The sequence below is a fragment of the Ambystoma mexicanum genome, chromosome 6q (genome assembly GCF_040938575.1).
Source record: "Ambystoma mexicanum isolate Mex_15411 chromosome 6q, UKY_AmexF1_1, whole genome shotgun sequence".
Taxonomy (NCBI): domain Eukaryota; kingdom Metazoa; phylum Chordata; class Amphibia; order Caudata; family Ambystomatidae; genus Ambystoma; species Ambystoma mexicanum.
In genome coordinates, this window is record NC_090937.1 from 1,565,722,770 (window position 1) to 1,565,749,531 (window position 26,762).

Consider the following 26,762-nt stretch of genomic DNA (forward strand, 5'->3'; position numbering starts at 1 on the left):
TTTCCTTCTACCTCTGAGTGGGAACCTTTTTTTCACACACGCAGAATCTGTTACTCTTTTCATGGGTATCCTTTTTAAGACTCGCCACAGGGTCTTTTAAAAGTTACTCTCTGACAGCTTGTTGTCAATACGTGACTAATGTTTCTGGGTTGCCCTTGGAGCTCTGGCTAACCTTGAGAACAGTTCCCAAGGGTAGAAAGGATCTTTGGATCCCTTTTACATTTTATTAGGTGAGACCAGCACCCCCCCACCTTTTTGAGGAGTGCTGGGGAGATGCCGAGTATCCCCTTTCACCTTTTAAATGTAATATTTAACAAGTACAAACGTACATTTAATGGCTTGTGGCAGTGAACCTTTTTTTATTAATTTGGTACACCTTTACCTCAGGCTGTTTGCACAGCCCCGGTAAAGGCACCCATGGCTGCTCATTTTACCAAAATGGGCCCCGTCTTTTTTATTGCCTTTTCAGTGTTACTTGTCCTTTATTCTTCCTTTCCCTGACATCCTTTGTGTGATTTTTTTTTTTTTTTAAATCTTAGGCGGGAGTTCTGTGGAGTGTCTGTGAAGGCAATAAGTGAGGGAGGAGTCAAACTCTGCAACCCTTTGTCTTCAGCCTGACTGTGAGAATCCAGTTCAAACTGGAGGGCTGGCCAACTCCCCTCCCCCAAGTGTGAATGTTGCAACGCAGTTTGATTGGCTGGGTTCCTGCATAAAATTCTGATGCCGGAAGCTGAAGAGGTAGTCTACCACTGCAACCAAAACGAAGAGGAAGATGAAGAATCAGCAGCTGAGATGATTTCCAGTGAACGGAGAGCCTGCTGTGTAACCAGAGCATGCTGTACCCTTCCTGCCAATCAACATGGGCTCTCCGAATACAGCAACCCCCAGACCCTGGTGAAACCCACTAGACTCAAGACCTGCATTGTGATCCTTCCCACGTCGTGCTGCGACATTGCAGGGCTACAATACCTTGGGAGCTCAACCCATTATGCAGTGTTTCGGAAATTTGAATCGTGCTAAATCTTTGTGGGCATCCTGCTGGACCTCCAGACCTGTGAATCAAGTCTGAAAAGTCCCCTCACTAGAGTATTGGTCCTTGATAATGACGAGAATCCGACCAGCGATATTCAGTCTTCTTCCTGGCTCCTGAAAGGGCGCCAACACCACAAGCCGCATCCAGTCGCAAGAAACTCTTGCCTGGAGCCTTCTCCCGTGATCCTTGCTGCAAAAGTCCTTCCAAGTCCTGTCTTCCGTCTTCTTGGCTAAGTAATTCATCAACCGTGTTTTTGGCTGCAGATCCTGAAGTCTTCCTGCTGCAACTCCTTTTATGTGCTGGGGTATTTTACCTACCTTAAGCCTTTGTGATTTCTGTATAGCATTGGGGTGTTTTCTGTGATTGGCCACTCCTCCAGTTCACCAGGCCTTTTGTGGAATCCTCCTAGGGGTGTCTTCTCTGAATTTCCCGGACTCTCAACTAACTTTAAAGTGAAATACTTGTTTGAACAGTATTCCTCTATGACTTTGCCTGCAACTGAACACAATTGAAGCCTGCCTACAGCTGGCACCTAGATCACTAGGATTTGTCTTCTGCCTCTGAGTGAACTCATGCTTTAGAATAAGGGAAGGACTGGATAAGAAAATAGTTCTTCCTTGACAAGAATAACAAGTGTTCAAAAGTTTCTTGTAAAAAGTTGGTTGGTTGGTAACTGAGTGAACACTACAAAAGTTCTTACTTACCTTGAATGTGTGTTGCACTATTCATAATAGTATTTCTGAGGCTTGTGGAATCTGCTTAGATTCACATGCTGTGCATAGGCCGACATCTAGTGGAAGCTGTGGAGTATTAGTTTGTTTTTGGAAACTCGAAAATGGGCGTCGACACAGGCGTGCCAGTAATACTATCCCTAGTGTGACGTCCACTGTACCCAAGATCCCTCACGCGTCTAGGATCCTCGGCTTGTTTTTTTCTGCCATACTGGTCGGAAGCATCTTGCGGAGTCCCCTGGCCTTAGCCATACTTTTGCTAATAATTGAAATTTATAATTCTTTATTGACATCCTTCCCCACCCCAACGTCGACCCTCGACGACGGCTGGAGAAGTCATCGACCGTCGGCTGCCGCACGATGGATCTGGGCCTCGGAAGGCCGCTGGCCTCGGCCCGGGCCTGGTAGGCCGCTGGCCTCGGCCCTGCAAGTAGGGAGAGTGGGGGGTGGTACATACTCTTCACTCTTGGTATATAGGTACACCTTATCTTATATATTTCATACACTTACCAGCCCGCTGCCTTTAGGTGCGTATGGAGGGTACCCCTTTCCAATTCTGCCCCAAGTGCAACCGCAAATACCCTTGGGTCGACAGGCACGCAACATGCAATCTCTGCTTGCCGAGGGACCACCCCGAAGCGAACTGCAGAGCGTGTAGTAAGTTTAAACCTAAGACACTTAAGGACCGTTCGACTAAGCGTTGGGCACACCACGCCAGGCAGGCGGCCATGGCAGCGGAGGGCGCCTTCAGCGATGGCAGCGACGCCGTACTTTCGGACGGTGAGGGCATTACGGCGTCGAAAGACAGCCGAGCGCAGTTCCCCGACCTCGGAAGGTCGTCCGGCAGGGCAGCTATGGGGAAAACATTTTTCCACGCACGGGGAGGGGGGGGAAACAGCGGAAAGCATTCTTCCACTCCTGTACGACCATCCTTCCCCCCTAAGCAGACAGACAAATACAAGTCTACTGAGAGATCCACATCCAGCAAGGGTACCCTTGATAAGTCTCCTAAATTGCCTACTAAAGTCATCCCCTGTTCCAAAGAATGGTCCAGTGAAGACATAGACAGGGTAATGTCAAGGATGTCTTCCTTGGCTGATTTCTACGACAAGAATCCAGAGCATTTCCTCTCGTATGACCCTCAGGGGGCCACACCCTCAGGTTCCACTGATCCTATCCCCCTAAGTAAAAAGGCCCGGTTCGAAAGACCTGAACCCTTCGAGGTGCAGCCTTACTCTACTCCATTCCCTGAGGGGGACCAGGAGTTTGAAATTATGGAGGAACAAACCGGGACGGAATACTATGCGGATGATGAGGATCAGGAGGAGGGAGAAGATGAGCAGGAAATTTACAGAGTAGATTCCCCGGTAGAGAACGAAGCCCCAGTTACCGACTCGCCAGTCGATAACCAACCCCTCCTTAATGAGGTTCTCGCTCTCGCGGCAGAACATTTTCACATCGGCACCCATGGTGTACAGGAGGAAAGGGACTTCGCAGAAGAGTTGGTTGGAGAGAGGAGGCCGGTCGCTCAGACCATCCCTATCCTTAAATCCATCCAACGAAGAATAGATCCGTCCCTGGTGAACCCAAACCTCACCAGAGCAGTCAACCCCAGGGTCGAAAAGCTTTTCCGGGCAGCCCAGTCTGACCCTCTCTATATAAGAGGACATCTTAAACCAGACTCCCTAGTTGTTACCAACACTCTGAAGAGGGCCTGGAACACCCTTATCTTCATCAGAAGCTCCTCCCGACAAGGAGAGCAAGAAACTTTACGGGTTTGGCAGGAAGGGTAGCCTCAACGTCCGCCTACCAAGCGAGGATTGCTAACTCCATCACCCTGTTGGCCAGCTACAACTGCCATCAATGGGAAGAGGTCGCGGCGCTCATAGCCTCTGCTCCTGAACCGTTAAAGGGCCAATTGGGTCGGATCTCGGCAGAAGGGAGAGCCGTGTCTGGTTGCATATTAAAAGCAACTTTCGACGCCGCGGACAACGCAGGAAGATTGATAGCAGAAGGTACTGTTATCAAAAGACATGCGTGGTTACGGCAGTCGGGGTTCAAAACATAAACACAGGCTTCATTAATAGACAAGCCGGTGGAACCCGATCTATTGTTTGGGAAAGCGGTCGAAGACGCACTGAAAAACGCCAAGGACGAATACGAGACACTGAAATCCCTTGGCCAACTAACCAACAAACCCCCTAACCAGAGGGGGAATAGTAATTTTCGTCGCCCACGCGGCCAAAATTCACAAAGAGGCAACTATGCCCAGGGACAGGGTACACAGTGGAACAACAGCCAGCAGTCTACCCAAAGTTACGGCAGGGGTAACAAAAGAGGGCGTGGAAGAGGCAGAGGCAGCCCCAACAAGGGAGGTGGCACGCCTCCACCAAAGCAGTGACGCTCAGTTCAGGGTCCCTTCTCACGCAACCCCAGTAGGGGGACGCATTTCCAACTTCACCCAGGCTTGGGAAGGGATCACCTCAGACAGATGGGTGCTGTCAACAGTGTCCACAGGATATTGTATAGAATTACTGCAGCGTCCCCGGAACCATCCTCCACGACAAAGAGTACACTCCTTAGAGCATCAGAAGATCCTTCTCGAGGAGATTGCCATTCTGCTAGAAAAGGACGCGATAGAACTCGTCCCAGGACACCAGGTAAACAAGGGTATCTATTCAACTTACTTCCTTGTGCCAAAGAAAGATTTGACAATGCGCCCAGTACTGGACTTACGGCCTGCCAACAAGTATGTCAAGCCCCAAAAATTCCGTATGACCACGCTACAAGAGGTAATCCCCTCCTAAAAAAGGGGATTACATGGCAACCTTGGATATGAAAGATGCTTATTTTCATATTTCCATGCTCCCGGCGCACAGAAAGTACTTGCGCTTCAAGGTGGACAGTCGCCACTACCAATTCAAGGTACTGCCCTTCGGGATAGCTTCAGCACCAAGGGTATTCACCAAGGTACTGGCGGTGGCAGCTGCACACCTACGCAGGGAGGCAATCCCAGTGTACCCTTATCTGGACGACTGGCTCATAACGGGGGAAACCCCCAGGAATTTGCAGGACAAACATTCAAAGGACTATCGACCTCCTCCACGAATTAGGCTTCTCAATCAACGAGAAGAAGTCAAGCCTAGTGCCAAGCACCTCAAAACAGTTCCTAGGAGCAATCCTAGATACTCAGAAAGGGTTGACCTTCCCTTCGGAAGAGAGAATTCGGAATATACTACTGCAAATTCCACATTATCAGTCCGGTCAACAAATAACGGTACGCAAAGCAATGCGGTTACTGGGCATGATGGCGTCATGCATTTACCTGGTCCCCCACGCGCGACTGCGCATGCGTCCTATGCAGGAATGGTTGGCGAAACAGTGGTCTCAGGCAAGTGGTCAGTGGGACGATCTAGTGGTCGTTTCGCCAACACTTGTACAGAGCCTACACTGGTGGACAAGAGAGAATCTCGCAAGGGGAAAACCCTTTTACGATCCCGAAGTACAAGCAGTGGTGACTACAGATGCATGCCTGACTGGGTGGGGAGCTCACCATCTCCACCACACAGCTCAGGGTCTCTGGTCTCACTCAGTAGCCAAGAACCACATCAACCTGCTAGAGCTTCTGGCAGTATTCAGAGCGCTTCGGGCGTTCGAGCCCCATCTAATAAACTTGTTGGTGCAGATCCGGACGGACAGCACGACAGCCATGTTCTATCTGAACAAGCAAGGAGGGACTCGTTCGCCAAATCTGTCCAAGCTTGCCCAGAAAATCTGGGTATGGGCACTCAGACGGAACATCTTCCTGTCATAGCAACATGTTCCAGGGGAGCTCAATTCCCTAGCGGATGCTCTAAGCAGAGACTCCCTCCCAGAAGAACATGAATGGGTCCTTCACAGAGAGATCGTAGAAGATCTCTTCTCTCAGTGGGGTTTCCCCATTATAGACTTATTCGCCACAAGCGAAAACAAACAATGCCCAGGATTTGCATCCAGGTTCCCCCAGCCAGACTCGCAAGGGAACGCCCTGTGGATGAACTGGTCAGGGATGTTTGCGTACGCTTTTCCACCAACTCCTCATCAGGAAGGTAGTGTACAAGATGAACAAGGAATCGATGACGCTCATCCTAGTTGCTCCCATGTGGGCGAGACAACCATGGTTTCCACACCTACGCAGGATGGCGGTGTGCAAGCCCATCAAACTTCCAGCCTGGTACAACCTACTGTCCCAGCAACAAGGTCAAACAGTGCACCAGCAACCCAACTCGATGAACCTGGCAGCATGGCTCCTGAGGTCATAGAGTTTGGACATCTCAATTTACCACAGAGGTGTATGGACATACTGAAAGAATCCAGGAAACCAAACACAAGGCACTGTTACTTTGACAAGTGGAAGAGATTTGTTATTTGGTGCCAGAATAAACAAATCAACCCGGTTGATTGCACTCCTTCCAACATTGTGACATACATGCTCCACCTGCTGGATGCAGGATTGGTTTTTAACTCTCAAAGTACACCTGGCTGCCCTCTCGGCTTACACCACATCCCATAACAAGGTGTAGTGGTGGAAAATACCAGTAGTTAAAGCCTTCATGGAAGGAGTAAAGAGACTTCACCCTCCTATTTCTAATCCACCGCCAGGATGGGACCTTAATGTGGTGCTAGCTAAGCTCATGGGCCCCCCTTTCGAACCCATGCATAAAAGTAGTCTCAAACACCTGACTTATAAAACTGCCTTCTTAGTAGCCAGTACCTCTATAAGAAGGTCAGTGAAATTCAGGCTCTGTCAGTGCAGGATCCTTTCTTTACTATCCACAAAGACAAACTGGTTTTACGCACACACCCTAGGTTCTCACCTAAGTTTATATCTAAATTCCATGTAAACCAGTCCATCGAGCTTCCGGCTTTCTTCCACAACCCGCAAAGCTCGGCTGAGGTGAAACTTCACACCCTAGATGTGCGAAGGGCGGTCCTCTACTATGTAAATAAAACCAGACCGCTAAGGAAAACAGATCAACTGTTTGTCTCCGTAGCTACAGGCAGAGAGGGAGATCGCGTCTCTAAAGGTGCTATCTCGAAGTGGATTATCAACTGTATACAGCTGTGTTACACTCTTTCTGAAAAAACTCTGCCTTTTACGCCAGGAGCCCACTCTACTAGAGGCATTGGGGCCAGTCTGGCTTTCATTGCAAATGTTCCCCTCGACACCATTTGCAAAGCAGCTACTTGGAGCTCTATTCACACTTTTACTCAGGATTACTGCATTGACACTCATTCCAAGACAGATAGACAAGTGGGACAAGCGGTTCTAAGACACCTGTTTGCTCATGACCCTTCTCACATCCCACCTCCTTCTTCTGGTACTGCTCGCTAATCTATGCACAGCATGTGATCTAAGCAGATTCCACAAGCCTCAGAAGGGATACATTACTCACCGTAATCGTATTTCTGATGCTTGTATCTGCTTAGATTCACATGCGACCCACCCTTCCTCCCCTCAGAGAGAAGGCGCATGATTGCTAGTAGTCTTACCTTTCTGTCTATCTGCTTGGATTATCTGTACTCGCGCTACTCCTCATGCTTCCTCATGTCAGAAAAAATACAATCTGAGGATCCTAGACGCTTGAGGGATCTTGGGTACAGTGGATGTCACACTAGGGATAGTATTACTGGCACGCCTGTGTCGACGCCCATTTTCGAGTTTCGAAAAAAAAACTAATACTCCGCAGCTTCCACTAGATGTCGGCCTATGCACAGCATGTGAATCTAAGCAGATACAAGCATCAGAAATACGATTACGGTGAGTAATGTATCCCATATAAGATTACTTTACTCGCCTATGGATTGTTTGTGCCTCTTCCCCAAAAGTAATGCTGTTGGTTTGACTTTACTATTCCTGTTAGGATAAATGTATGAGTGTGTCCAGTTTGGTCTTGCTTCCCGACTTGCTTTTAGCCTGTCCAGAATAAGCCTGCCTTAGGTTATACTTGCCTCTTAACTTGCTGATGGCTCCTTTAAAAGTATATAGGATTTACTTACCTTGTTAGCTGTGTGCCATTGTAAAGCAAGTTAATGAGTTAATGCTCATCTCAATCTGTATTGCACTGATCTGAAAAGCAACTGCAATAGTATATTACATTAGTTTTACCTGCCTTGAGCCATCCAAAAATAGTGTAATACGTTCTTACTGTCCTTGTTCCACTGAGATGCAAAGTAAGTGTAATTGTATATTACACCCAAAGGTCCAACTCCCCTAGGATAACTGTTATCCTGTGTCAGAGTTAAGTTTCTACTGTTCCTGGAATAAGTGTTCCTGTATTCTGAAAAGCATATTGTCCGGTTCACTTACTATGTGATTTCTTGCTGTGGGTCACGGTACAACTATTAGGGTCCGCTAACCCTGTATTGCAGAAAGTAATCTAAAAAGTAACTAATGGTTTATACTCCCCAAGAATAGGTGTAACCTATACTGAATGTGTTTGATAAGGTCTGACTTAACTAGAAATACTTTTTGCTTTTTAAATTAGGTTTAGGCTTTGGTCTACTTGTATTTAAATAAACCCTTTATTTTTAGAATACATAGTGTTTCAGTGTTTTTTTTGACCATGTGTACTATTTCTTTGTATTGATTCTACAGCGCCCTCTGCTAAAATGAGCCTGCCTACGCTACCATATGCCCTTGTGTTAGTCTTATACGAAGAGTGGAGTCTTGTACTGCCTCGGTTGAATGGTTTTACTAAGCCCTTAGTTGAACTTCATAAAAACTGTCCTAACAAAACCGAAGTTTGAACCCTGTAAATCTAAGAGTTAGTCTTCTACAGTTTTACTATAGGTGGACTTCAGTAAAACTCGCTTCCAGTAGACCAGCAACCAAACACAAATTAGTAATTGAAAATTCATTTGCACTCTAAATTCCCCAGATTTGCAAAAATATTGACAATTACACTCCGTCAACAAACTTATACTAAAATGGTAATTGGGAATGTTTATATTTTTCGACAGAAAAGAAAATGAAGGACATTTTTCTCCACCTGAGAGACCAGTGGCAAAGAATACCAAGTCCAGGTCTAGAAGCCCTGCTTTCAGGTAAGATAATTTGTTAATGTCTATTTGCGAGGAACTTTAATCCTTAGTCATGTGGTGTAATTACACCTGGACATTCTAGCTTCAATGAAATGTGTTTAATGCTTACACTCGATATAGGAGATGTGATATTACAAATTGGTGTATTTGACCTTCTAAAATTGCTTTGTGTGTATTTTTGTATTTATTTGCATGAAAAATACACAATTTTGGCTCCAATATTGCTCCTTAAATAATAAATGGTCAAATCATATAGAAGCATTTGAGTTGGAAAGTAGTATGTTCCTACTTAGTGGACACAATTGTGTTAACTGGAAATTTAAACTTAATTACAATTTGTTATAAATTGCACATTTATATCTGGCATACATAATGGGTGACAAATTACAATGGTACTATAATTGCCTACAAGAATTCTACCGATATACATCATTGGATTGTATGTATGTTTAGGCATGCCACCTTAATCCCGTTTGCCCTCCAACTCCTAAAGACCTAAATCTGTTGAATTAATGGCTTCCCCATATATGAAGGATTCTGGCATGTGAAAAGGAATGCCATAATTGCAGATATATTTCTGAGGCTTGTGGATCTGCTGAAAATCACATGCTTTGCACCTACCACTAGATGCCAGCAATGCATGGTATTGCGCAAGTTTGAAAGGGGGGTTGACTGTGTGTGTTGGTAATTTATTACCTAGTGTGACGGTTACATGTACGCATGATCCCTCGAGCGGCGAAGTCCTTCAGATTATTTATTTCCACCATCGTCGGATGTTTTGCAGAGTCCCATAGCTACGCTACTGTTGGGCAAGATTTTCATAATTGTGATAAATCTTTCCCTTCTCACCTAGTCTTTTTCTCTTTTTATGGGTGACTTTTTAATGCCTCTCCATAGCGTATGGCTTAAGTTATAGTTTCCAACAACTTTTCTGCTTAGGCTGGGTTGCACCTTTGGGCTCCCCTGTTCTTTCATATACTTGGGTGAACTACTGTTGCCAATTAGTAAAGAGGGATTTGTATCACCTTATGCACTTGTATAAGTGAGCCAGCACAGCACCTGTTGTGGAGTCCTGGGGGGGGGGGATACAAGGTATCCCCTTTAAAACTTCCCTTTCAACATTGTGTTACAATTGCAAGTTTACTCAATGGCTTGTGGCAGCGTAACTACTTTTGACTTTAAGTCACCATTACTCGCAGGCTGTTAATTCAGCCTCGGTAATGCACAGAATGGCCATCATTTTGCAAACATGGTGGGCTCCTTTTTTTTCCCCCCATTCTTGTGTGCTTGCTGTTTAGGACTCCCCCTTTCATTCTAGGCTGGGAACGACCTCCGTGGACATTGTTTGTCTTTGGCGGGAATCTTTTGTATTACTTGCCAAGGCTCCGGAGTATACGAGAAGGCAGGAAGCGAGGGAGGAGTCCAAATCCACAACACTTTCTTTAACCTTGCCTGATTGGACAGCCAGACCACCCTTTCTGTAAACTGCAGAGAGAGATTGCAGAAGTTGTGCTGTAGTTCCTGATACTCTGAACTGTGACTGGAGCTGAAACCGAAGAGGAAGAAACGACGGCCGTAGAGTTTTCCAGCAACCGGAGACTCTGCTGTGTAACCGGAGCCTGCTGTTACCCTTCCTTCCAAGCGACCTGGGAAAACCGAAGGGGATGCCCCTGACCCAGGGCCTGGTGAGACCCATTAGACTCAAGAAGACCTTTATTTTGAGCCATCCCTTGGCGTGCTGCAATACCCCAATAACCTGGGCCATTGAACCATTGTGTGGTGCATGGTCTACCGAAGTCAAACGTCTGAAACTTTGGTGGCCTCATCCAGAGACCAGATTTAATCCCTGAAGTACCCTTGGTAGTTAAGATTTTGAAGAGTCCAACTGGTGTGGGACTTTACAAAACTTATCTGCTTGGTATTAGTGACTCAGCTTCTGACATAGGCTTGTACTACACAGGTCGGTAGAGTGGCTGTGCAGCCGGGTTTATCTTAGAAGGGATAGTGTGAGCTGTAGAGCATTACAATGAAATCAGTAACTACACGTATTCGTGTGTAAACACACTCAAGTTACATTATTATAAATTAATCACACTAAATATGTAGCAACTAATAGTAACATTCAATCGAATTGCAGAATCATATTATTTAAGCAGCAATAATGCAGGCGAGTATTTGGATTCTGCAACGCCCCTCAAGGGCGGATTTCTTTGTGGAGGCTTACAGAAGATTTGTCAGACCTACACAACATGGATCATGTCGGAGGAGGAGGATTCCCCCTCTTTTCAAGCTTTGTACCGACTGTGGCTTGCAGAATGTTTTCATGGACGACAAACATTCCAGTGCATTTACTGCCTGTACCCGACGCACAAGGAGGAAGATAGTGAATTTTGCTGCGACTCTCGACATGCACGTTGAAGGATCGGGGTAAGTGGCTGTATGAGTGGCTGCAGACCAAGGCCTCTGCACTGGGTGGGTCCCAGGAGCATGCCTCTCCCGGATCCGGGAAAGCTGAGCGGGCTTCGAAGTTCTTTGAGGGGGGGGGGGGCCCTCCCACGGGGGTCCAACAAAAGGCCAAGCCGTTGCGGGCTCCTCGGTGCTCAGGGCGCGTCCTACATCCCCGGCTGCATCGGTATCCAGTCAACAATCCGGATAGTCTTCCAAGAGGAAGTCTGATCCCCCGGGCAAGCTGAAGGTGACCCCTGAGGCGGCCAAGGATGAGACCAAGCAGGGTACGGCGTCCGGCCTACCCTTGTCGGACAAGGACCCTAAGGACAAACGGGACAAGGTGTCTTGAGAGACCACGAAGGCCAAGCAGGACAAAGGGTCCTGGCCTGACCATGAAGGCCCAGGTGCACCAGACAAAGATTGCTCCTTCCATCGTGGTCCCTTTCGAAGGCGGACCTGCAGGGCGTCTTTCGAAAGGCGAGTGTCCCTCCCTGGCAGGAGGGAGTCTTCATTCCAGACCATTGAAGAAGAAGCCGGTCATCTCCTCGAGACAGTCCCCTTTGGACGCGAAGAAAGGAGGGGGAGACTCAGTCCTCCAGGACACGGGTATCTCCTAAACTGAGGAGGAGGAACTCGTTTAGCTCCAGACCATCCAGGATGTTGGTGGCGACGTGGTAAACGCTGGGGCTACTTTGGATTAAATCATTCCTAGCGGACAGAACAGAAACGGTATGGATAAAACCCTTCAAGTCTACTCGACGAGTTGACTGTGGAGTTCCCCTGCCTTTCAACATCTACCAGACTCCAGTAATAAGGTTCTCCAGCATGCTACAACTACGCAGATGACACTCAATTTATCTACAAAATCTAATACTCAAGCCGATCTCTCAACCTTAATAGAATGTCTAAAAGAAGTCTGACTGGATGAACGCCAACAACTTGAAAATCAACGCAGGAAAGACAGATCATGATTATATCCAAAAACCAAGAGAACCACACCTGCACTCCCTGGCCGACGGAAATGGGAACCGCGCCCACACCATCAAAGGTAGAAAAAAAAACATGGGGAGTACTAGACAACACCCTAACCATAGAACCACAAATAAACGCAATAATCAAGAAATGCTTCTTCCTCCTTCACACAAGAAGAATCCGACCAGTCCTCTCCTTCACCCAAAAAACACTTTAAATGTCACCCTCATGTCAAGCATCGACTACGCAAACAGCCTCAACATCGGGATGCCAGTATACCTCCTGAAGAAATGACGCATCCAAAAGGCAGCAGCCACACTCAAACTATCCAGATGAGATCACATCACCCCAGCACTTAAAATACTACATTGGCTCCCAATCAAACATCAGATCAACTTCAAAACAATGTGCACAACACACAGGGCAATCGGCGGACAAGGAGCTGAATTCCTACAAAAGAAAAAACAATCTACAAGCCAACGAGACTCCTCAGATCAAGCAATGAAATCTGCCTGGAACAAAACCATACATCAAGAAAAAACTAGGGGGCTCTCCTTCAACACCTTGGAACGAAATTGAAACGACTAAACAGGAAACACACAAAACAGATTGAAAGAATACATGACACAGGTAACACCCAAAACGGACTATGCAGAAACTTCTACAACAAGAGACGCTACCTGGAACAGAAAACGAGCATCAACCACATGAGGACAGAAATTAGCATACATAACCTCTCCCACTCCATGAACGTAGCCTAGGGCCATACTTTGATAGAATTATGAATATTAGAAAGTGCCTCATTGAGACAGAATTGTGAACGCTAGCCGGCGCCAACCCAGACAGAATTGTGAATGATAGCAACTACCACAATTAGTTAGAATGGTAAAAAACCTATGTTACATCTAGATAGGAATTTAGAAATCCCACACTTGATTGAGGCTTGAACCGTGGCAAGTGCAACACATGGATAGGATTGTGAACATTGGCCTGCATCACATCAAAAGAGGATCATGAATACCGGCCAGTGCCACATCTAGAAGTATAGCAAATATTAGCCATTGCCACATCCACACTGGGAATTTAACAATGCCATATGTAGATGGCATCCCGTATGCTAGCTGTATTCGCATCTAGTCAGGCTCGAAGGTAGGTCAACACCACATCTGGATACAATAGTGAATATTGGGCATGCGTCATATATAGACAGGACTGTGAATATTAGCTAAGGCCGGGTTTAGATCGAAATGCAAAGATATTCACGAACCACAGCTAGAAAGAATGGAAATTTAGCACACAGCACCTCCTATATAGCGAGGCCAATAACCTACCCACTTGCAATCTCACCCCTCTGCATACAAACCTCAAACTCTAACCAAACACAACCACAAACCTAAAGCAAAACAAACCGCACAAACTTTACTACAACGCAACTACAAAACCAACCACACATAGCTTTGCACAACTGCACACGGCGGCTACCGAGCGGTAAACTCCGCGAACGGTGCTAACCGAGCTGAAGGTGCCAACAGCACATCATTGCTCTCTTGAACTGATCCTGCTCGCTCCCCCAAACTTCACCCCAACCCCCTTTTTGATCTACCAAAGTGCCAGGGGACCACTCCCGTGGTGATGGTGTGTGGTACAAATATGCTTTAACATTAACGTTACACGCCCTACGATGAGGGGGATGAATGAGATACTGTTGAGGAAGGGGACGGAGGGCCTCTGGATGAGACCCCCGGCCCTGAGCCTTTGCACCAGCTGCCCGTCTGTCCCTACCCTGCAGCTGCCACCTAGAGTGCTGTTGGACATTCTTCACACCCTCCACACGCTCTCCCAGCGGCACTGGTGCCTGCAACAACAGTGGAACCGCCGGCCAAGAAGAGGAAAAGGCACCCGATGCCTCCTTACTACCTGTCTAGTCCCTCTTCGCCGCCCCCAGTAGGTGAGAAGGAGTCGGACACCGCGCTGACAACTGGTACGGAAGATGACGGCAGTATGCGGGACCTTCCGTCTGCTCCACCAATATCCTCTCCGCCCGACGAGATAGGATTGTTTCATGTGGTGATCTCCGCATCGGAGCACTTCCAGCTCACTCCAGAGGAGGAGGGCTTCCTATATCAGCGCTGCAAGGCATAGCGGAAGACCATGCTTTAAGTCCCACTCTTGGACGACATTTGGGATGAAGGACTGGCGCTCATGAAGAACCCTTCTACGGCCCCATCGAAGAGGGACCGCCTAGAGAAGAAATACAGGGTGCCGGACTCTGCGCCCAAGACAAGTGCTTGCGGGCACAACCGTCACCAGATTGGGTGGTCTCTGCAGCTGTCAAGTAGTAGTAGTCAGGCTCTTCATCTTCCGCAGTGTCCACACCTCCTGACGAGGGGAAGACGTTCGATACTATGGGACGACTAGTTATCTACTCTGCATCCATGACCATAAAGGCCACCAAAGCCATTGCTATCCTAGCGCACTACGATCGGGAGCTGTAGTTCTAGCTCGCACCTCTTCCGGCCTTCCTCCCCGACAAGAGGTCAGAAGCGATGGAGATTCTGCAAGAGGGCGAGGTGGCGCGTTATACCACGCCATCCCGATGGCCACGGACATCGCTGATGTTGGTGGGTTTCTGCCAGATGGGCAACAGCGTTTGCCTTCACTGCCGTGGCTGGCTCAAGGCCACCAACTTTCGACAGGTCCATACAAGGGTTTTGGACATGCTCTTGGACAGAGACAGGACAGAGACAATCTTCTCGGGAAGGCTGTAGATGAGAATCGGCACGTGCTCAGGGCACACTACAGCAGCGACTGCCATCTTATCGGTCCTCTGGAAGCAAGTCACCCTGTTTTTCGAAGGGCTACGTCGGGGGCTCGTCTTCTTACCGCCAACCCTCCCGCTTCTTGGCCCAGGAGACCAACAGGGGCCACTCCAAGGCCTCCAGAGAAGGACGTTGTCTCCAGAGCACCCAAGGTGGCCCGTCGACATCCAAGCAAGAATGAACGGGCCATGATGTCGGGCGTGCACCCCGGTGGGAGGCCGGCTGGCGAACTTCGTTCGCATGTTGAAGGCCATCTCCACTGTCCGTTGGGTGCTTGACGCTCTCGCCCCACCGGCACAATCTAGAGTTCCAACTGAAGTGTCACCAAATACCACTGGTGGCCCGGCAGGAAAAACACATGCCTCAACTGCTGTTGGAGGTTCGGCCATGCTAAATAAATGGGCGATGGAGCTGGTTCCAAAGCGGCAATCGGGCTTTGGAGTTTATTCACTGTACTTTCTAGTGCAAAAGAAGACTGAGGGCTGGAGGTCCATTCTTGACCTGGGGCTACCATATCTGAAGATGGCAGTGGAGGGGCTTAGGTAGTGGGCAGTCATTGGCTGGGGGCAGTATGACCCAGAGCTCAGCGATTGGTTGTTGGGAGAAAGACAGTTCAGAAATATTGATATTTTTTTTTTATTTTTTATTTTTTTTTTACCGAGGTTTCCCAGCCTGACAGGAAATATTCATGAGCTTACCTATAACTGTTGTTCTCCATTGTGGAGAACAGTTATAGGTAAGTAACTTGTTCCTTTTCTCCCAGAGGCATGTAGGAAGTCTTTTCCCAAATAATTTTCCAAGAATTAAAACCTGTTACGCTCACCTGGCTCCCACAGAGGCGTCGATCTGAACTGGACAGCTGCAGTCTCCACCAATGTGACTCGTAGGGCCGAGATGACGGACTGGACTGGCCCACCTAGCTTCGTTTGCTTGGCCCGTAGGAATATTCTTCTGCAAATGGAGAAAGGGAATTAACCACCTGTGGAGTTGAGTGTAAATCCCCCCACCCCCGCTGTTCTCCCCACGGATCACCTTTGTCCCCTCTTATAGTCTCACCTGATGGTTTGAAAAGATGAGCTCTCCATCCTGCATTGAGCGCAGGGGCGCGTTGATAATCAGTTGCTTCACTGGCTCGAAGGAATTGGTGATATCCAAAACAAGATTCCCTTTTTCTAGGCGCTCCAAACTCGAGGTGGGCGTGGCAGAAGACTGGATGCAGACTTCCAGGCACGGTGAGCGTTACGCTGCGCTGGATGCAGAGTAACGCGAAGCGTGTGCTGCTCTTCGGGCATGGTTTAAATAGCCTCCAAAGTAGTCCCAAGTAAGTATTCCTCCCCAGCCCCGCCCGAGTAAAAAATTGTCCCTAGGTAAAATAGTCCCTTCCAAGCTTCATTTGGCTTGGAGCTCTTGCAGCATGGTCTGCATCAGGTACGCATGCAGCATGGTCTGCATCAGGTAAGTTCTACTCTGAGCCTGGCGCCTATGGCGCCAGGACTGACTCTCCATATGAGCCTGGCGCCATAGGTGCCAGGACCGCACCCAACAGCCCCTAGCAGGGGTTTTTGGGCTTGCTCAAAATAACTTGATGCCTGCTTCCGGGGTTGCTGGACCTGGTCTGGGTTGGGGGTAGGCATCATGACAAAACATTTATAGGGGACACGCACTACCAAAGCCAGTAGGGATGCCTTTAGGGATGCCTTTAGGGAGCCGAAGGCAATAGGACGTTCTAGTTCTGATACCGTCTTCGAAGAAAAATGTAGTTGAAGAGTGTTGGGACTGATTTTCTATACTCTGACCTGATAGACAGATGTAGGGAAGGCCAACCTATATTGTGACTGGGACAACTCTGGGGAGCTGTAGCCAAACCAGTTGAAGTTAGTAGTGACGATGGTCTAAGCTAAGTCTCAAGAGGTGGTGAGCTTGTAAAGGGTCCACACAATGGGAATAAAAAAATTACACTTGGACAGTATGTTTATAAAAATTGTTCTCCTGCATAGGGTCAGGAATGGATTCACATGCTCATGAATATTCTGTCAGGCTGGGAATTCTCGGTAAAAGGAAGTTTCACTTTCACTTATAAACTCTCTCCTATAAACCAATCGCTGAGCTCTCGGTTATATTGCCCAGCCAATGACTGCCCTCTCCCTAAGACCCATCTTATGGCAGCCATCTTCAGATTTGTACTGCACGTTCAAGTGTTGGGAGTCCTCGTGCTATAGCTCTCGAGCTTTTACTGCGTTTTTTTAAATTACAATAATTTTTTTTTTTTTTCCAAAGAGTTTCATCTCATTTTTCGGTCAATCGAGCCTCAAGCTCCACCGTGTCTACTTCCGATCAAGAGTAACCCGTTTTGGAATTCTCTACGCCCCTCAACGGCGAAATTCTTGTCGAGTTTCATTTATTGGAGGATTCCAGAAGATCTTTGAGCACTACAGTTTGGACGGTACGATATCTGCAAGGAAGTGCTTGCAAAGGCCAGGGCGTCCTCAACTCTCAAGTTCTATGGCACAAATGGAAGAGGTTCTCTGTCTGTTGCCGTGCACAGAAGTTTAACTCTCTGCGGATTATGGCCCCTCAAGTGCTGCCGTACCTACTGTCACTGGCCAAGGCGGGTCTAGCTCATGCCTCCAAGATATATCTGGCAGTTATTTCCCGCTACACCAGGACTCCGGGGCGTCCATCTCTGTGGTCTCATTGTCTGGTGAAGGAGTATATGAAGGGACTGTTCCGATCATTCCCGCCCGTGAAGTCTCTGGCCCCAGCGTGGGAGCTCAACGTGGTACTGAGCAGACTCATGGGGCCGCCATTCAAGCCTCTGCATTCGGCACCGTTGAAGTTCCTATCGTGGAAGACAGCGTTTCTTGTGGCCAGCACCTCCGCACAACGAGTGGGAGAGATCGGGCCCTCTCCTGCAAACCACCCTAACTGACATTCACTTTGGACCTGTGAACCAAGGGAAGGCCCTCTCGAAGGCTTCCATATCTAGATGGCTCTCCGGCTGCCTCATGCACTGTCACCGGTTGGCAAGCCGACCGGTGTCCGTCCGAGAACCCATTCAACCAGAGCGATCACTGCTACTACGGCGTTCCTGTCTGGCGTGCCCTTGCTGGACATATGCAGGGCTGCTACGTTGAGGTTGACTCACACCTTCACGGGATTCCAGGGAGGAGTCCAGAGTCGGCCAGGCAGTGCTGCGCAACCTGTTCGCCTGAAGGTGGGCCTGGTGAGGGGGTAAGAGATGCTTAATGTTGAGCCTTGCCACCTCCCGTGGTTGTGCATGTGTGTACTGCTATGTATTCTTGTATTCATGAGCATGTGAATCCATGCCAGATCCATGCTGGAGAAGGGACAAGTTACTTACCTGTAACTTCTCCAGCATGGGTCTGGCATGGATTCACATGCAAACCTTCCCACCCCTCTGCGGCTATTCTCTTGGTCCTACTGCCACTTAACGTGCTACCAAATCTTAAGATGGCTGCCAGAGGAGGGGCTTAGGTAGAGGGCAGTCATTGGCTGGGGCCAGTATGATCCAGAGACAAGTGATTGGTTGCTAGGAGAAAGACAGTTTAGAAATGAAACAGACAGATTTTTTCTTTACAGAGGATTCGTAGCCTGACGAATATTCATGAGCATGTGAATCCATGCCAGACCCATGCTGGAGAACAACAGTTACAGGTAAGTAACTTGTTCCTTACTAATTCGGTGCACCTTTACCGCAGGCTGTTTCCAGTAAAGCTACCCTGGGTGCTCATTTTACCAAAAAGGCCACTGTTGTAGAGTCTTATCCTTTCTTGTTCCTTCCCCTGCCCTCCAGGGCGGGAACATCCCCTGTCAATTTTGTCTTTGGCGGTAGATGTTTAAGCCCGCCCAGGCTCCAGAGTTTCTGTGAAGGCAGGAAGCGAAGAAGGGTTCCAAAACTCTGCAGCCCTTTGTCTTCCAACCTGACTGCTAGAATCCAGTTCATACTGGGAGGCTGGCTGTCCAGAAAGGACTGCCAACCTCCCAAGTTTTAAAGTTGCATGGCTTTTTGACTGGGTTCCTTCATAAAAGTCTGATCCTGGAAGCTGAAGAGGTAGTCTAACAGCGGAACCAAATCCGAAGAGGAAGATTAAGAAAACCCAGCTGAGAAGATTTCCAGTGACCATAGAGCCTGCTGTTATCTTTCCTTCCAATCGACATGCGGACTTCAAAAATGGCGACTGCATTATGAGCCATTAAACGTCGTGCTGCGACCTTGCAGGGCTGCAATACCCAAATACCGTGGGACCTTGAGCCATTGTGCAGTGCATGGTCTTCCGAATCTTGCTGAAACTTTGTGGGCATCCTGCTGCACCTCCTGAGACGTGAATAGAGTTAGAAAAGTCCCCTAAACAGAGTGCTGGACCTTGCAAACTACCAGAATCTGACCAGCAATATTCGGTCTTCTGGCTCCTGAAAAGGACGCAAAAAGCACAGAGCCGCATCCAGCATCAATGAAAGTCTTGCCTGGATCCTTTTCCTTTGATCCCTACTTCAAAATCCTTTCCAAAGTCATGTCTTCATGACAAAGGAATACATTGACCAGGTTTATGGCTGCAGATCCTGAGGTTTTCCTGCTTCAACTCTTCTGTGCTGAGGTACTGTTGGCTGGGGTATTTACTTACCTTAAGCCTGAGATTTCTGTGAAGCTTTTGGGGTGTTTTCTGTGATTGGGAGTCATCTCATCCAGTTCACCCAGGCCCACTGCTGGTGTATTCTCAGAAGCCCCTGGACCCTAACTAACTTAGACCTTTGTCTGCAACAGAACCTTATCTCACCCTGCCTACAGCTGGCTCCAAGACTACTAAGGCCCCTCTTCTGCCCCTGAGTGAACTTGTGCAATTGAATAGGGAAGGACTGGATAAGTAAGTGATTCTGTCTTAAAGTATAACTAGCGTTTAAAAGTATTTGGGTATCACTACATATTATCCCCACCATAAATATAGCCATACATATGGTCGTCAGGAACAGCCATAGGTGACATTTTTGGGGGGGTATAATTTTTGGGGTTTATGGGAGAGGGGGCTGCAGGTGTCCCTTTTCTCCTTTTAAAATGCGGGGGTTGCAGGGTTGTGCCTCGCAGGTTCCATGCCTTAATGCTGCAAAAATATGGCTATCTTTTTATGGCAATATTTTTGCAGGGATATTAACACATGGAACCAGTATTTGGTAACTGTCGCTCTGAGAGTGGACTGTTACAAAGTTCTTAGCTTGAATCTTCATTGTGCCATTCTGAAAAGTATATATAAGGTTAATTGGCTCATCTGTAAATTGGTTGTGCCTCTTTCTCAAAAGTAATGCTGTTGGCTTCACTAATTCTTTCAGCGAATAGGTGTATGGTTTCCCAATTGGGTCTTGCTTTCCCTAACTTGCTGTATAGACTGTTTATAGTAAGTGTGCCTTAGATTTTACCTTCCTAGATTAACGTTTTATTCATCAAGTGTAACATTGGATTTTGCTTTCACCTGGTTTGTTTCATACAGATGCTAAAACCGTTTTAGGTCTATACTAACCTTAGGTTGCTGATGGCACCTTTTAAAAAGTGTATATAGGTTTTGCTTACCTTGTGTTAGCTGTGTGCCTTCTTAAAATATCTTAAAGATGTATTGCTTTCTCAGTCTGTGGTCCACTGATCTGCGAAGAAAAAATGTAATAGTATATTACAACATTAGGTTTTAACCTTGCTAGAATAGCTGTGTGCCATACTTGAAATAGTGTCCTTTAGGTGTAGCTGACCTTGGTCTGCTTGGTGCATTCTAAATTAGTGTAAATAGTTATTGCTCATCTTAGACTGTTCATCTGAGCTGAAAAGCATCTGTAACTGTATATTACACAAAAAGGTCTTACCTAGTTTAATTGTGCATTATCATAAATGTAGTTGGAGGTATATATATTGTTCCTTGAATCTGTGTTCCACTTTTCAGAAAAGCATTGTGGTAACAGGGTTGGTTGATCATGTGATTTTCTTTGCTGAGTGTCGCTGCGTAATTGACGGGGTCTACTACCCGTGTATGACTCAAAGTAATCTAAAAGTAAAGTATGGTTTTTACTCCCCGTGAATAGGTGTGGCCTGTACTGAATGTGTATAAGGTCTGACTTCCCTAGAATTACTGTTTTTATGCTTTTTGGTCTGTGCACATTCAAGCATTGTGTTTATGTAAATGCGTTTGACTCTATAACCTGTACATACCCCAAGACTTAACTTGGCCTGTTTGTTTATAATATGATTGCAAGGGGTAAGGAGTTTGGTGTCTGGACAGACTGGTCCCCTGCGCAACCAATCGACTGTGGTCAGGGTTTGGCCTGCGGTCTAGCACATGGTTTTGTCGGGGATCCAAACTCCAGGGTTCCCTGGAGGTTTAGAAGTTCAGGGTGGAACCAGTTGGTTTAACATGGGCTTCATCCTCAGATGAGCTATTAAGCCACGAGCCAGCACCCTATCCAGGATGACTCTGCCACACGCTCCAACGCGAGCCTTCACGACAACCCATTTGCCTTGAGAAAGACTTCGGTTGAAACGCGCGTCAGCTGTTTTCTGATTCACCACCCTGGCACATTGTGCCTCAAATGTCATGTTGCACCTGTGTTAGTAAATATCAATGCACAACTAAAACTCAAGACTGAAGTGTGAATAACTACTGACAGTCCTGGAGCACCTACTCCCTGCCAGCGGCCGCAACGAACACGGTTTTGTCACCCCACCCTGAACTTGTGTTTATAATACATTGTTATAATACCTGTCTTACTATTGAATCTTGGTGTACTAGAGGTTCAGTGTACTTTCCTACAGCCCTCTCTCCCTCTTAAGATAAGCCTGGCGGCTCTGACTAAGCTACCATATACTCGGGTGGTACAGCCTTATACTAAGATTGGAGTCTTGTACAATACTGTGCATTAATGTTTAAAGTGCCTATTTGAACTGATAGTTTTCTATGCATAACTTTAAATATTAAAGTATATATGTCAGTATATCTGTGTGGTCTATTTTCTGGATCTATGTGTGGACTAATTGTACTGCTGTCTCGACCCGGGCCTGAGTTGAGTCTTATCGCTCTGTTGACGTTTGAGAGGTTTGGCTTCCCTTTCTTGTCAGGTTTTTTAGCCATTGCATGTTTAAAGAGCAAGATCATAGCAAAACCGACTGAAGCATTTAAGTATGAGGTGATCATTGTGGTGTTGCCATCCACATTTCATTAAATATAAATATTTGTATTGTCAAATTTTGATAGGTTACAATAGGCTGGTGCTTCCTGTCACTTTGCCCATACTGGTGAGTTTTAAACTGAACGCAATGTTTTGTACTAATGTGATAGGTAAATGACCATTGCTAACGCTTGTGGTGTGTAATAACTTTTTTGCGTTTACATTTGTATCCGGAAGTTATCGTTGTAGCAATATGAATATAAACTAATTCACCAGTGTTTCTTTTCCTTTTGCAGAATGGAGATTGATGATGTTGACCCATTGAGCCTCCTTGGTCTTGATGATTACATCCCTAGGACTTTTGTGTGCCGATCCCGTTCAAGGAGCCCTTCCAGGTACAAGTCACTTGTTTACCCTCGTCATACATTTTAACATCACAATTGGTCAAGGTCTTACTGTTGAGTAGAATTTCATTTTTGTGCATAATTTTACCTAGTGGGTGCCCCAGCACTTTTTTCTGGGCTCTTGCATTTTATATCCGTTTTTTTCTGAGTGAGTGGGAACCTCCCTCCACCCCTCACCCCCCCAAAGCACTCAATCTTTTAGTCTCTCTGGGAACCTTTTTCGACCCTTTTGCTTGCATCTTTTTGGAGTAATGCTTTCCTCCACCTTTGAAGGCATCTGCCATGTATTATTTCAGCACACAGCACTTTGTGTAGTGTTATTGTGAGCTCTTTGACTGCCCTTTTTATTTTCCTTGTGACCACTACTGTTTCCAAGGATAGAGGGATACTTTTCTATCCTGCCTAACAATTATTTTGTGTAATTGGCACACCCCCTTAGGTGGAGTTCTGAGGGGATGCAATGTATCCTTCTCCAGCATCGGGTCCGTCATGGATTCACATGCTCATGAATGTTCCCTGTCAGGCCGGGAATACTCAATAAAAGAAAGCAGTCTTGCTTTAAAAGCGTTAACTGCCTTTGTCCCATTGACCAATCACTGGAGACTGGGTCATACTTCACCCATCCAATGATGTTTCCCTAAACCAATCCCCGGTGGCCATCGTCAGATTTTTACTGCACGTTTCTGTGCAGGGAGTTGTATGGAGATGCTCTTGTTTTTTTTCTCATTTAATTTCTTTGCATTTATCATTAATGTTGTAATTCAATTGAACTCAAACGTCACCAACATTTTTACCCCCACCTCTCTTCCTTTCCCTCTGTTAGGCAAAGTTTATATGCATTAGCCTCTGGGAACACTACAACAACTAGAACTACAGGTATAGGCAACCCAGCCTTTGCTTGTACTATAAGCTTGTACTACAGTTTTGGTAGCGTGTTGAGCAGCCAGGCTCATCTCAAGAGGGGAGTAATAGAATATACTTCAATACTGTACCTTACTGTTGGCATTCCGAATACTCTTTAAAAAGTAAGTGAAAGGCAAAGGTTATTAGAACACAAGAATTTACAAATATTCATAAGCAGGGCAAATACTTTCAGATAACACTTGAAGAGTCATTAAACTCAATAGGCTAAGCCAAAGTCAATAGGCCAAAGTCTTTGTATAGGATGCAGCACTTCAGGTAAGTAAATGGAAAAGTCTTTGCACAAGTTCTTGGGAGCCTTTGATAAAAAGGACCAAATGTAGGGCCACAAGCTGATTAGACTTGTAAGTTGCAGAAGTTACAAGCACTTCATTGAGAGGTAAGTTCTCTTGGGCTAGTTATACAGTACATTAGTAAATAAGAAAAAGATGCAGCTGAAGATTCCTGTGCAGTTCTGCAGATATCACTGTTCCTGGGCCTCACTTGTGGGGACAAGAGGGAGGACGTAGGGGGAGAATCCTGCACTGTACTGGCCTTGTCCAAGCTGGCAACCAGCAAATTTTACTTTCAGTGGCTCTTTTGTGTTTCATCGCCTTGCGGTACAGCAAATAGCAATACGTGCGGTTCCTGGCTGTCAAGGTGGACTTTCCTCACACCTGAGGGCCCGCACTCAACTGACCTTCCAAAAGCTTTAGGCCAGTTTACAAGCAACGCACACAATCTGGTGTCCCTCTTCCCTGGCTCTTAGGCTTCCTGAAGCAACTCTGAGGCAATTCAACCAGCTCCGAGATGGGTGTCCAGGTGGCTTACTTGGGACTTGATTGGTCCCACCAACTCAAAAGGGAGAAGTCCTTGCAGGGCTTCTCTGTCAATGTGAAACTTGGTGATTCGGACCTGCAGCAGGGCTTCACCAGGCAAACCAACGGTCCAGGAGTTGCAGCAGCCGTCCTCTTCAAGTTCTTCGGTTCCTACGTCCAGTGGTCTACTCTGCCTTCCAAGCCAAGAGACTCACCTTTTATTCAGTTCTCTCCCATTCATTCTAGCCTAGCTGCCACTCACCTAGCAGGGTGGCTGTCCTTGCCGGACAGTCAGCCAGTCGCCACAGAGTGCATTTGGGTCTCCTAGGAGACTAAGCACAGGGTGTTTCTGCACCTCCCGCCTACCCCAGACACTCTGGAGCCGGAGGCGGTCTTCACTTCTGAAGCCCGCCAAAGGCGAATGAACAAAGAGACCAAACCTGGTTTTGCGTGCAGAGAAAAACTCTAGAAGGACCTTTCCACCAAGACCTGGTGAAAAAAGACGACCACCATTTTGAAAAAGCTGATGGCTACCGCGATTACCGGGTCTTCCAACGGTTGCGGTAAATGCAAAACAAAACCACTGCCACCAGCCAGTCAATTGAGGAAAGGGTAACATAAATGATGTTACATGAGCGTTTAGACACAGGATATTCTAAGTAACCCCTCCATCACTATGTTGTAAGATAGGGTGTGTTGGGTCTAGCAAGTACAATACGAAGTAGTCAATTTCACTCTACTACTCTGGGAAACAGTAGTTTATCCCAGAGATATCTAAAAGATTTCCCTGTGCCACTGCACTGAAGGTGCTGTGTGACACAATTGTAAAAACATGATGCCTATGGAGTTGGTTAGACTCCAAACCAAAAGAGAAACCGAGGTAAAATTCACACAAAAATACATGAGATCGGGGAAAAGGGTTGCACTCTCTCCAGGTAAAAAAAAATAGTCCTCAAAATCCAGCAAAGTTGCTGGGGGTCTCTAAGGTAGAGGTTAACACATTTCTGAGAATTCTCCCCATCACATTCTCCACCCACACCCTACCCAGCAACCCCCCCACCCCCCCGAGCTCCCCTGCACTCTAGCTACTAAACCAACCATCTGCCAGGGGCCTACAGATGCATATCATTGAGACCAAGCCCTAACTGGCAAGGTAAGTTCTACGTACCGGTCCAAGCTTTTCTCCAGACCCCCTTGGCCCTCAGGGGCCTGGGGGCCAACACATGCCTAGGGGCAGAGACATGTAAAGGTTTCAGGTCATCACAACCGTCTTAACAATGCAACACTCCCAAAGGAAAGCTGTCCATCTTATTGTTCACTATCGCTGAGATCTTTTCATATCTAAAGATACTTCACAGTTTAGAGACCCACTATACGGAGCAGGTTTGTTTCCATTTCTGGGCCAAGGCCACTCTTCCGGCCCTTAGCATGGCTTCCACCACTCTTCCACCACTCTCGAAGCTAGTTTCCGATTCAGGGGACGGGACGCCAAGCATGAGTTCAATAGGGTGCAAATTTGTGGTGACACCAAACCATGTCCTTGATCCAGCTCAAGAGTTCAGCCCAATAAATTTGAATGGACGGGCACTACCACCACATATGGTACCATGTTCCCTGTTGGTCACATGCCCTCAGGCAGAGATTAGACACTCCCAAAAACATTTTAGATAGCTTTGCCGGGGGCATGTGCCAAGCATGTAGGATTTTAAAGTTTGTTCCATCGCTACCGTATAAAGAGACCCTGCCAGCATTAATTTACAGACTGTACCCCAGGTTGCATCTTCTATCTCCGCAGCCACCCTTTACTCCCAAAAACATTTCAAATTCTGTTTCCCCTCCAAATCCACCATGACCAGCACTCTGTAGATTCTGGACAGCGCTCCCCTCCTATTAGGGGACTCTGCAATTATTTTCTCTAAGGGGATGAAGAGGCGGGAGAGTTCTTTACACTATTTACACCATAAAAAAAGAATCAAACCTACAAAGTAGATAAAATGAATGTTGTACGAACAGCAAAGTGGCTGAAATTAAGGAAATGGTCAAAATAAATGTAATGGACAAGAGGAACAATCTGGACAGAAGGATAAAATGGATAACAATTCGACTAAACAAAAATACTAGATCTTAAATAAAACAAAGATCCAAGCGAGAATTCGACAACTAATAACCGCTAGTGTAAACTAAAAGGACAATAAGAATAAAATGAGTAAAAGCAAATCAAAGTGAAAAAAGAAAATTGTACAATAGTAGTAAATCGGTTGTAATTAATGAAATGGGTGTAATGACTGCAATGAAGAAAAGTAACAAAATAGACGAAATGAATAAAGTGAAGAGGAAGGGAAAATGAATACAGGCGACGGATGAAATCAGACACATGACATGGAATGTATAAA

At 46.7% G+C, this 26,762-nt stretch overlaps 1 protein-coding gene across 7 annotated transcripts in view; it reads left to right on the forward strand.

Annotated features, from left to right (window-relative positions):
- The window catches only part of LOC138516848 (zinc finger protein 638-like), a 1,099,812-nt gene that overhangs the window by 165,684 nt on the left and 907,366 nt on the right, over positions 1-26,762 (forward strand). For all 7 annotated transcript variants that reach the window (XM_069632280.1, XM_069632282.1, XM_069632284.1 and 4 more), the window contains exons 5-6: positions 8,767-8,850; positions 22,544-22,642. In XM_069632280.1, coding sequence (XP_069488381.1) covers positions 8,767-8,850; positions 22,544-22,642 — 183 coding nt within the window. The remainder of the gene's footprint in view (positions 1-8,766; positions 8,851-22,543; positions 22,643-26,762) is intronic.